This window comes from Equus quagga, chromosome 1 (genome assembly GCF_021613505.1).
Source record: "Equus quagga isolate Etosha38 chromosome 1, UCLA_HA_Equagga_1.0, whole genome shotgun sequence".
Taxonomy (NCBI): domain Eukaryota; kingdom Metazoa; phylum Chordata; class Mammalia; order Perissodactyla; family Equidae; genus Equus; species Equus quagga.
In genome coordinates, this window is record NC_060267.1 from 132,435,602 (window position 1) to 132,448,645 (window position 13,044).

Here is a 13,044-nt window from a genome sequence, read left to right on the forward strand (position 1 = left end):
TTGAGAGATTATTTCAACATCTACTCTTGTGTTCAGAACACAGCTGTAGCCTCTGGTACTTCTCTTGTACTTATACAGAACAGATGACTGGGGAGGAAAAACTGAGTTCCTATTCTTTGTTCCCAAGAGAACAAAAACTATAACACCCCAGAGATTCGTTTTCTTGGTCTCCATTTTTTTTCCGAGAGACGCCAATGCTGCACACATGTTTACAGCATCACATTTAACAAGGGAACCAGTTGTGCTACACTAGAATTTTATTGTAAAACTTCAATAATAGGAAGGAAATGAGAACACTCCCGAAGATAACAATAGCTTCAGACAGACAAAAAAAGAGTGGCTCTAGGTTAGGTGAGCTAAACCACAGAATATTTTTCCTCTGCTGAAGGATAAATAATCCCCTAAAATCAATTAAATCATTCCCTCCTCCTTTCCTACCTACTTCTTGTAGACAACTGATTTCAGAATAAAATTGACTATAGGTATGAGCCATAAACACTAGATTTTCCGAAACAGTCCTGACTTCCAATAATCTTTTTCACTCTCCTGCAAACTCCTTCCTATTGGACCAATGGATCCAAATATTTGGTCCACAAAAACCCAAGAACAAGATCATTCTCTTACATAAGCACAAGGGGCAATCAAAATCAGGAAATTCAGCAGTGATACAATATTATTATCTAACGCACAGTCCATATTCAAATCTTTGTTTCTGGTTCCAGATCCAATTTAGGATCACACATTGCATTTAGCTGTCATGTGTCTTAATGTCCTTTAGTCTGGAACAAGTCCTTTGCCTTTCTTCACCTTGACATTTTTGAAGAGGAGTCCAGCCAGTTACTTTGTAGAACGTTCCTCAATCCAGATTTGTCCGATGTGTTATCATGATTAGATTTAGGTTACACATTTCGGACAAGAATTCTACATAGGGCATTGTCCTAAAACTCAACACACATCTGGAGGCACTTGATGCCATTCTATCCCATTATTAGTCAGATTAACTTTGATTACCTGTGAAAGGTGATGGCTGCCAGGTTTCTCCATAGTAAAGTTGCTATTTTTTCCTTTGTAATTAACAATAAATTGTGGGCAGATATTTTGAGACTGTCAACGTTCTGTTCTTTATCAAACCTTTACCTACTAGTTTTAGCATCCATTGAACATTCTTGCCTGAATCAATGATTACCATAATTTTCTAAATCCACCATTTCTTCTACATTTCTTAGTTGGCATTCTGTCACCAACTAGTTACACGGAGGAACTCAAGGGTAGATTTGGATATTTTAACTGTTTTTCCAAATTTGTCTTTGTCCTTTTGTTATGTTAAGGAGATGCAATCACCAACCATCCTGAACCAGATCAAGCCTCACCAGAGAACTAACGCCTATGACCTTTGCCGTATTTTTAATGATGAGATCTCTCCAGGAGGAGCTTAGGCCTTATTACCGTAACCTGCAGTGTATGTGGAAGCATGTTTTCCACCTGGGCCTGCACAAGCGCATACACACCTCTCCCTTTTGAATATTTATTCCCCATCCAAAATAAATGTCCCTGCTTCCCTTTGTTCGGGGACGCCATGACTCTGGAAATGATTCCTCATTGTCTCCTATTTGCCACAAATATACTTTACTTTGTAAGACAACTACTTCTGGTGAAGAGTCTTATTTAATTTGCCCGGAAGCAAACCCAGATCAGTTTCAGTAACAATTCTACTCTAAGAGCTTTCCCTTCTCATTTATGTATTTATCTATCTGTTTATTTATCATCAGAGTGGACTCACGGATTCTTATTTCATTCACTGTTATAATCTAAGTTAAGGTGATGTAAGTTGAGTTTCCATCATTTACAACTAGAATATTTCTGAAAAGGCTTCAGGAACTCTGGAGGAAAGAGAGACAGTTTCCCTTAGCAACACATTCAAGATGTCCTTACAATCTTCACACTTACAAAGGTGCTTCCTGACACTTCTATTAAAACCCCTTCTGGCCCACTCTAGGAAGTCCTAACCCTCTGCAGAGGAGGCATGCTGAAGACAAACATAGGCAGTAAATGGCCCTGGATCTTCTGGAGCTGCCGTGCAGGTGTGGCTGTAGGAAGGCAAGGTGCTCCTTGCTACATTCAGCTGACTCCTCTGCCCCTTTTCTTGCAGCTTTGCTCAAAGAGCTGGGCCAGCTTCCCTACTCCTCTCTGGATGTTACCAACAGCCCCCTGAACTTCTCCACCTCCCTCTCGAATCTCTAATGCTTGGCTACAGTCCTGGCTCTATTTGCTTCTTATGTTGGGTGTTATGCTTGAAAATGACCCCCAGCAAGCGGGCTTGATATTTTCTGTTTCTCCTCCAGACCCCTTTCTTCACCCTTCTCCACTCAACTCAACATCTCAGGAGACTGAACTACCCCAACCACACCAACAGTTGGTGGTAACAGCAAGAGAACAGAAGACTAGAGAATGTTATTGAGGTATTGTCCCCCAAAATTCCACCCTTACCAATTCACCATGGTTGGCTGCACCCCTCTATCAAATACATTTTCCATATTGCTACTCTTCCTGGGTTCTGGAAATCACCCCCTCCCCTTGTTCCTTCAGGAGTATGGTTTGCCCTGGACTACAACACCACTGCTTGTTGGTTTCTCTTACTACACATTTGTAAGTATTTCCTTTATTAAACTTTCCTCAATTTCCTACTTCAGTGCGCATTCTTTCACCCACAAGGCAAAAGATACAGATGAGAGTGACCACAAGAAGTACATCCATGGGAGAGAAACACAGCCAAAGGCTATCTTTGGTATCACCATCCTTTTTTGTGCTTGAAGATTTATGTCAGCCTTTATCTTTTCCCTATAAATGAAAATATAGCAAAATAAACACTATATCCTAATGGTGACCACATGCCACTAAAAGAGAGATATTCTAGCAAAGCACAGACTTAAGGATTATGATTGACTCCTTCTGTTTTCCTAGTAGTGAGGAAATGCCACAGAACTCAAAATGACAACACAGATAGAATTTCCCTCAGGAGGGACCCAAAGGAACTTCCAAGTACTATTCAATTCCCTTGTTGCCTTTTACTATGTTTTCTATATACACAGCAACATTAAAATCCTTCTCAACCAGGTGTGCCATGATTAGATGCAAGATCCACTGCAAGAAATTTATTAATAAGCACATGTTCGAATCCCATGTCTGTGAATGATTTAATTTTTAAATATAATTAACAGTTAATTCAAGGTTAGATCCATCACAACATTGCTTTCAGTCACTTAAAATGCAGCTAGGGAAGTGAGATTTGAACATATTCTGCTATCTATCTTAGCAATTTACGATTAGGAGCTCTAGTGATTATTGTCAGTTGACTGATTAACGCCCCCAGAATTGGGGAAGAGTTCATCAAAATCTGGTTACACGCACGTGAGTGTGTCTTATCACTCATCGCAACTGTCATGGTGGAAAATGGTTGAAGATCTCTATCCCGCTTTGTCAAGAAATAGGCACATTTATTTCAACTCTGTATTATCCTCTCAAAAGTCTTTCTCTCCTAACCACTGAAACCTGGTAGTCCTGGTACACTTAGTATTTCTCCTTTGGTAGCAAACACGCACAAAACAATTTAACTCAAACTATAATCAGTTACCTGCAAGTCTGCATCAAATTCATGTTTCAGGTGTGCTTCTTCTGCAGCCTCCACAAGACGCTGAAAAGACAGAAAGCAACATGAAAGATCAGAAGTGTGGCCTGGACCCCATTTCAACAACACGAAAAGACTGATGTTTCTCCATTGCTCAAAAATGACAGATTATATCATGGCATGTACATTGTGATCCAGTGCATTTACTCCCGTGAAACTGAAAATAATAACATCAGTGTCAAATCTGGTTTTTGCCTACACCATTTAATTATAATTCTTCCAACAAATATTTATTTTTATGTGTGTATAAATGCACGCACGTTCTGCATCCATTTTTGTAACAATTTAAAGACACTGGCCCTTAAGGACCGATGTGGACGCCGAAATTTACCTAGAAAAGTATATTCCTCGGGTATAGAAGCTTCCTAGTCAAGATTTATTGAATTGAATTGAGTCCAACTCTAAGTGGGCTAACTTTCTTCCCCAATGGTTTGGAAAAGACTACTTATTTTAATTCCCTCAATCATTTGAAGTCAATTCTTTCTGCACCCAGTTCTAGCAGGTAATTATCAGGTGACAGTTATTTGAACTCATGGTATATCAATGCCATTTTGACAATCTGCATCCCAATAAGAAATCACTGAAATTAAATCAATAAGCAGTATCCATAAATACACAACTCTTGTTATTCTTCTTAGCCAATTAAATTCAACCAATTCATAGTCTTATGAAAACAAGTTCATCAAATTCCGTTTAAAGACGATTAGTCAACTATCGAAATCATTTTTCTTTTAATTTAAATTTGCCAACAATAAGAATTTCCGACCATGAAAATGTAGGCTAGAGGATTGCAGAAAACTTTTTTAGTGAAATAATGTTTCACTGAAATTTCATCGAACTAAAAGCAAAACCTTTACATCCAAGTAAAAATTCAGCCATTTCTATCTTTCCTATGGTTACTTTTGTAGCCTATGCTGTCCTTCATTTGCTTTTTCTTGATAAAATACAGACCTGAGTTTAATAGGCCATGTTTGAAAAATGATGACATTGGTATTAATCGCTAAATGATCACAAATCAACAGACAAATGTTCCATGAATAATTATTAAATTGGACATGGAAATAAAGAGGCTGAAATATATTTGGGTAACTTTAGGCACCAGTATTGACGGCTAAGCTCTCTCTCTCCCCAGGACATACAAAGAAAGAGACAGGCCAGCCAGAGACAGTGTTGCCCACAGACGGGAATCTGAGAGGAGGGGCACATCTGTCTTCCTTCAGATGGTCAGGCAGGGGCTTCTCCCTCTCTGGTCAATCAAAGAACAGACTCCAGGAGAATATTACAGAGCCAGAGCCAGAAGATCCACTTCTTTTTCTAGCCTAGATGCAACCCCCTACAATTGTGAGGTCTTGGACAAGCTCCTTCCTCTCTCTGGGCCTGTTCCCTCACCCCAAACACATGAAAAGGTGACCCTAAAGGAGTGGTTCTCCAAGTGTAGTCCTTCACTGGCAGCGTCGGTTTCACCTGAGAACTTATTAGAAACGCACATTCTCAGGCCCCATCCCAATTCTACAGAATCAGATGCTCTGGGGGTGGGCCCAGCGCTCTGTTTTAACAAGTTCTCCAGGGGATTCTGATGCTGCCAGGGTTTGAGAACCACTGGATTAAAAACAGCACTTATCCCAGACCTTACCCTGATGCCTTGATTAATGAGCTCCACCAACCCTCCAAGGTTTCTCAACTCTCATTTATCTTTTTAAAATCCGTGTACATATGTATTTTCACTATAAGATATAAAATACTTATAGAAAAGAGGCATAAAATGGAGAGGATGAGAAACAGAGAAAAAGAAAACTAAGGAGAGACACTCTCCATGTAGACTGGAAACACTGGCCTCAAGTTTTCATTAGGTCAGCTTTCAGTGGGTCTGTCTTCTTGGAATCATCCCAGTCAAAGAAGGTCATCAGCCTCCCAGGATCACAAGGCACAATTTGCAAATATATCCATGTGGACTGTGTCAGATGAGTGGCAGGCAGTGATAGAAGAAATCTATGTTTGTGAGAGCTTATTCTCTTAATCTTTGTAATAGATTTAGAATTTCTATGCATGCATCATGAAATCAGTTACATACTGAGATTTATAGAGTATGTATAAATATTATGCATGTCTGAACACTGACATTATCAAAAAAGCCATTCATTTTTTTATTGTGTTTACTTAAACACGTAGAAGTTGTTTTTTCATGGCGTCTAAGCATTCTGAGAACCCAGAGAAGAAATGTCAATGAAATGTACAAATGATGAAAAAATAATATCAAGGCAGATAAGATTGAAAAAAGTGAAGAACAGGAAATAAAAAAAATGATAAAGTAGTATAGGACCAAAAAATAAGAGAATAAGATATAAATAACAGCCAAGTTGAAATTACCATGAATGAGCATAGCATGAAATGCATTTTATATGCAACATTTTATTTACATCTGTGTGTATATACATATATATATATATATATCTTACATACCATATAACATATTCATATGTAACATAACATGAAATATATTTCAACCACAACACTGCAATACAAGACATGGGGCACAAGAAGGCAAGACATTGGAAACAATTCAATAATCTTGTAATAACTATTCAGATCAGCCAAGACACTGTTCTCTGTGTGGAGTAGTAAGTACATGAAATTTGAAACCTAATAGCCAGTTTTTATGTTCATCTTAAAGTTAAATTCACCTTTTTTTTAAACTTAATTTATCTCACACATTTTTTTCCATGAAGATACTTTCCCATCATGCTCACTGTAAAGCTTTACGAAATATGATTCAGAAAAAGATGGTCAACAGGCAGCTATACATAATAGTTGTCTCATGTGAGGCAAACAAGTACTCTGGAACAGGGCTGTGAAATGATGTACCCTTCATGCAGACTACCACCAGCTTATCCAACCTGCTGTCTGGTGCCAACGGGAGACAGGCCTACATTTTATGGCAGAATTCAGGGGAAAACTCGCAAGAACAGGCTGAGCCTGTGAAACGATAATGACAAACAGCACATTGAGAACTATGTACCTTTTGGAAAGAACAAAGGATAGCTGATCTTTCTTCTGAAAAACTCATAAAGATAAACAAGTCAAAAGAAATATTACTTAAGAAGGAAATCATATGCCATAAATTTACCTAAAACAGAGACCTGAGGACAGAAGTTCCTAGTGTTAATAAAATAAAAATAAATTGAATCATTATTTAACAAAGTCAAGAACACCCAAATTCCAACTCTGATGTTTGCCAGTAGAAAACAGCAGACTATAATGTCTTTTTCCTGAATGAATATCCTTATAATCTAAGTCAAATTAAGTATGTTTTAAAAATAAGTTTGATTATCACTTGCAGGTAAGAAAAATCAATTTAAATGTGCTAATATTTTAGTTATTATATAAGGAACTGCCACTGAGCCTGAGGAAAACTGTTACTCTATTATATCTATTAGAAAGGCAGTGTGCTTTCAATAATTAGAAGTTAATTTTCTCTTGTACGAATTTCCCTTTTGGATCTGCAGACGGGATTACAGAATTGTGAATGTGGTTTTTAATTAAAACTGAACATTGGAAATAAAAGTGGCTTTGAAGACAGTATTCAAAACTGAGCTTTGAGGTGAGAGAAAACAGCAATTTTGTCCAAAGACCCTCCCCTCGCCCTTTAACGCCAAAACATTTCTTTACTCAATAAAAATGATAACAATATACTGGAATATACATCCTGGCCTTGGAACAAAGCATCTACAAGGTAAAAAGTTGCAATTCGTGAGTTGATGTGCATGTCATTGACTTTTTATGTTTCTAAATAACTCTTCCATTTTAGTGAAATAAATACAAACAAAAGGTCTCTTTATAAACAAGAAATACTAGAAGCCACGGACCATGGATAGTATTTATAGCTGTGGTGAAGGCAAAACTGCCAAGGGGAATAGCCGAGATATTAAAGCATTTCATTTAAAATCACATCTTATTTCTCCTTACAATGACCCCACGTATATCCATACAACAGGACAGAAGGCACAATCTCCCGTCTCCTCCCCCAAAACACTTAAATTGAGACTAGGGTTAAAGACATCGTAGAGGTCAGACTTTCCGTCATGGTCCAGGAGGGGAAAACAGGACAGCAAGTCAAAGTAAAAATTGAATCAGAAGAAGAAAATGATTTTTTTGTTCTACTTGTATCTCATTGTTTTTTGTTCCCAGTCATTTTGGCTTAAGAGGAGAAAAGACAGAAAGAAATGTGCAGCGAGAGGTGGGAAAGGTAATAATAGAAAATGTGATTATACAGCCAAAGTAACTGACTACTACTGAATCTATCAGAATGAACAAATTGTGTACCAATGAAAAAAATTTTAAATAAAATTCCCTAAAATTGAGAGTGGGGGGACAATTATGGACGAAACTCCTTAAAGTAAAACAGAAATATAAAAACCATATGGAGTAGCAAAGAAAGAAGTTATTTTTATTTCTTATGTTAAAGCTAAAAAGCTTTGGCTTGTAAATGCTGTTATAATGAGATATTGGAATTTAACAAAGATTTCGAAGCACTTCATAGGTTTAGTGGTTTTCATTTAACATTTTGCAACAACACATTTAATTCTCATACCAGGGTTTTTATTGCCATTTTTTTTCTGAAATGAATACATAATTCTTTCTCAAATAATGTTTAAGCTCAACTAAGGAACCTCTAAGGAAAATCCATAATGATTAACATAGATTTGGGCTGCATTGATGATCAGCTTGGAGCTAGTTATTGAATTGTCATTATTATCAGAGTTCGAGATCACATGAGTCTTCCCTCAAATCAACAAGAGCTAAATGTGTAGAAAAACAACCAAATGGAGTGATCGAGGAGAAGTAATAATTAACCATCACAACCTTCCCCAGCATGTCATCAGTCATCTTTTCCTCACGGTAGATTCAGTGGGTTTTGTTTTAATGGCTTGAGTTTGATGGAGTGAGAGTTACAGCTCTTGCCAATGTGTCTGTACCTGGGTTAATGCCATCCTAGCACCCTGTTACGCGGCAGGGCTTGCACTCGACACACTGACAGTCTACAGGGGTGAGGACAGAGGAAACCCAGGTCCTCGCTTCAAACTCAGATTCAAACTCAATTGATCAGAGAAACAAAATGAAAAATCTCCATCCTCATTAAAATGCCATCAGCACGTCAAAAGATGTCTCCATGAATCTGGACAAAATGAGATTGATTTGTTCCCAGGACTAATTTCAAACATTCGTCTCCTGTATGAAAGGTCAGACACCAACTTTTGAGAACCATTAAGTTAAAAAAAGAGTAAGATGTTCAAATTCACTTTTTTCATAATCCTTCTGGCACTGAAAACCTGTCCCTTCTGTTCTCAGATAGAGTTGGTATCCCTCTGTAGCAGTGTAGATTAATGTTTGCTGCTTTTGTAGCTCGAGTAATCTGATGACTGTTTCTTCAAGTGTGGGATTTGTAGCACCAGTGAGCCATGAAACAACAGGAGGTGGTTTACAGAAGGATGAGGGACACACACAATGAAAACAGCTATTTCAACATAAAGGAATAAGTGACAAAGAATGCTAACAATAGGCCAGGAAGCTTCCCAGAAGAAGTGGGATTTAAGCTGAGCCCTAAAGAAGAACAGGAGGTTCTTCTAGAAGAAGGAGTGGTGCTAAAAGAGTGTTCCAGCCAATGGAAACATTTCAAACAGAGTTTTGGAGGCAAGAAGATGTTCTGGAAACAGCTGGATCTCAGAGACCTACGAAGAGGCCATATCAATGACTGGATGACCACGAGAAATAAACCATAGCAAAAGGAATAACCTGGAGAGACAGACACAATTAGACAAGAAGGAATCCAAGACATCTTTCCCTCCCACTCTGAAATGTTGAAACTGCCCTTAGAGTCATATCTGAGGGCTTCATAATATTCAGTAATCCTTATTGATACAAATATTTTCACTTTTCAGTTCCAATTGAAATGGCACATAGAAATCACCAACTATCAAGATGATCATTTCTTTAGGAAAAAACAGCTTTTAAGGAGCCTTCATTATTTCTTTGTTCCTGTGGAAGAAATAAGCTTTGTTGTACACGAATGAACATTTTGTATAAAATGACCTTCTGCCTGAAAGCTGCAAAGATTGCTTCTGCTTTAAAAACAGCAAACATTTCAAAATGGATCATAAAAGCTAATCTATAAAGTTTCCAGAGAAAGCAGGTAATGGAACAATAGAGCGAACACATCTTGTGTGAACATGGGGAGCTCTCTCGCCTTCTTTCTACTCCTCCCCCTTCCCGTCTCCTTCAGATTGCAGAAGGCTACACCAGCATTTTACAAGACAAAATAAGCCTAGAGTTTACATCAGAAGACACGATCAATAATAAATTATCTTTGTTTCCACAGGAGATACCTGTTATCAATTTGAGGCTGATTAAATTAATACCTGTTATCAGCATGAATGGCCAATTTCCAAACCAAAGCCATCTCATTCTACATCTGAGGCTGCATTTGCCAAACTGCAACTTTTGCAAAGCTACTGAAGATGCAAACAACCAAACTTTGCTCAAAGGGCTGCCCAAGGGCCAAGGCAGCTGGAGAGGAGATAGGAAGACAAGACAACCTTATATTTCAGTCCAAGTAATTTTTCCAAATGATACAGCATTTTAAAGAATGGTCTTCTGCTTATGTAGCCCTCCTAGGAATGGTTTAGAGTTGATTATCAAAATCAAGGCTATTTAACCATAAACCTTGAAAGTCCCATCAGGACCCTTCAGCTCCGAGATAACTAAACTATTTCCTTTGTGGACAATGGAACAGTCATTAACTTAACAAGCGGAGAGTCCAGGATTAACAGAACTATAACATTATATCAGTTTGAGGAAGAACATTTGTTTTCCACAATGAAAATGACCTATCACTGAAGGGTCTGACAGTGGTGAATAAAATTCTGTTCCAACCCTTACTTACATCCTTTCCAGGCTTACTTAGAGGTGTTGACTGGAACCCACAATGGCAGAGCATTGAAGGTATTGTCAAACTAGCTAAGGAAGATGGGAACATCTGCCTAAAACAAGATGAAGTAAGATAGGATAATGTGCAGCTAAGTTAACAAGGTTTGGTCTTGGTGAGAAAGTCTCTCCCACAGAGAATTCCCATTCCTGATGGAAGCAACAAATTTCCATCATTTCTGTTCAGTTTAGTTTAACAAGTATTTGTTAAGAACCTATTAAGTAACCAGAGTGGCACCAAGAACTGAGAAGGCCAGAAGGAATATATGGTTTAGTCTTGGACCTCGAAAAGCTTTTGGTCTTCTAAGCATTACGGTCCAGTAGAACCAGAACAGGTCTCAGAACCAAGGACAGGGTTTGAATCGAGATCATCCTACTCACTAGCTGCTTGACTCTGGAAAAATCTTAACTTCTCTGAGTTTTGGTTTTCTTATCCAGTGAACTGAAATAATATCATCTTTAGTCTACACCTCAGTGTGTGAATTTGATGAGAATGTACACACACAACATTTCCTAAATGATTCCACACAAGTGTAAGATATTATTATGATGGGGCAGTGAAGAGACAAGATTTTCAAGTATAACACAGCTTGATTGGAACAAGAAAACTTCACAGAGTCTGTGCCTCCCACGGTTGGCTGTCATATGAGGAAAACTTGGAACAACTCCTCAAGTTCACAGTTACAGGGAGGTTATGTGAAAGTTAATTCTGCTGCCAAGGAAAGGACTCCAAACCCTGTGTTCTCAAACACAAGGCTGTGCACCTGCTCCTTACGGACTGGTTTTCAAACTCTACCACTGTTATTCAGCTTCAGCAAAATCCGTGATCAGTGAGGCTGAAAATGGAATGAGGCAAGGGCCTTTATCAAAAAGTTTGACTGATGTTCTTAGAATGGCACTAACATAGAAATTAAGCTGTTTGCCAAAGCAAGCTCTTTTGACAGATGGCACCTGTGAGACATGGAACAGGACAGTGAGTGTGACAGGCAGCTCGCAGCCTCTAAGCCCCAACCATGGCCAGGGAAGGGAAATTCCCTTTCCCCTTGAAAATGGAAAAATGTGGAATAATTTCCATATCCATTCAGACTTTACCTACTCAGGAAGGATCCTGATATAAATTTGATGGAGGGGAAAAGCTATTCCAGTTCCCTTTATACTCTTTCCTTCTATGCATCCATCCAAATGTTTACCAGGTAACTTCAGTTGGGGGTCGGGGGGAACATATCATGTTGGTTCAGAGAGCAGGTTCTGGGGTCAGACAACCTGACTTTGAATCCCGCATCCAGCCACTTCATGAGAGCACTCTGGGCAAAAGTTCTTGATACCCAGTAAATGTCCTTTAATGTTAGCTCTTATTATTGATGATGATGACAGCAACAGTGATGATGATGATGACAAAAACAATGACGATGATGAAGTATGTGAGAAGAACTATGCTAGGGGCTTGGGCCATGAAGATGACTGACTCATTCATAGTCCAGCTGGGAGAAGGAGCAAGTAATTAGACAACGTGGTGTAGGCTACAATAGGAGAGCCAGGCAAGGTGATAACAAGAGGCAATTATGAGGTTTCCCACTTCCTATCCTAGTGCCACACTGTTCTAAGTGCTTTAGTCAATTAATCCTCAGAACCATCCTCTACAGGAAAGCATAGATCATACCAACTTTACGTGTGGGGAAGCCAAAACGCAGAGAGGTTTAAGTGTTATGAAAACTCAAAGCAGAGAGCAGATAACTCTGCCAGAGCATGGGGCACTAGAGTGGAGAAAGTTTCATAGATGATGTGACAGTGACTCCAACGTTAAAGGATGAGTGGACGTTAGCCAAGTGGCCAAGAGAAATGATGGGGGCAGGAGCAGTAAAGGCTCCCAGGTAGGAGCCTTGTGTGTCTGCAGAGCTGCAGGTGGTTTGGGATGGGGAGGGTAAAGCAAAGGAGGGTGTAAAAAGCCAGGCAAGTGGGGTCAGGTGAGCAAGGGTGTTGAACCAGGCTAAGGAATAGTGTGTCCTGTGCACAGTCGATGGGGTGCTGAAGAGGTCTGATTGAGCATAAGAGTGACATGATCAGTTCTGAACTTTAAGCCATCTTTAAATTAGTCTGGTAGCAGTGTTGCAAAAATAAATTAGAAAGGGATGAACCTGAAACAAAGAGAGACTGAAGCAGGGAAACCACTCACCTGAAAAATGCCACTTATTCCACAAATATCTCAATCCATCAGCGAGTCCTGTGGGCTTTCCTTCCAAAATATGCCCCATGTTTCACCACCTTTGTCATCACCTCCCCATTATAAGCCTAGGCAAAGCCACAGCCATCTCTCTGCTGGACACCCCAGCCTCTAACATGTCTCCAGCTTTTACGCCATGCCCTATAGTCCATTCTCTACA

The 13,044-nt window shown here is 39.0% G+C and overlaps 1 protein-coding gene across 3 annotated transcripts in view; it reads right to left on the reverse strand.

Annotated features, from left to right (window-relative positions):
- Window positions 1–13,044, reverse strand: part of CACNA2D3 (calcium voltage-gated channel auxiliary subunit alpha2delta 3) — an 827,558-nt gene that overhangs the window by 577,387 nt on the left and 237,127 nt on the right. For all 3 annotated transcript variants that reach the window (XM_046679102.1, XM_046679095.1, XM_046679111.1), the window contains one exon: window positions 3,632–3,691. In XM_046679102.1, the coding sequence (XP_046535058.1) occupies window positions 3,632–3,691 (60 nt within the window). The remainder of the gene's footprint in view (window positions 1–3,631; window positions 3,692–13,044) is intronic.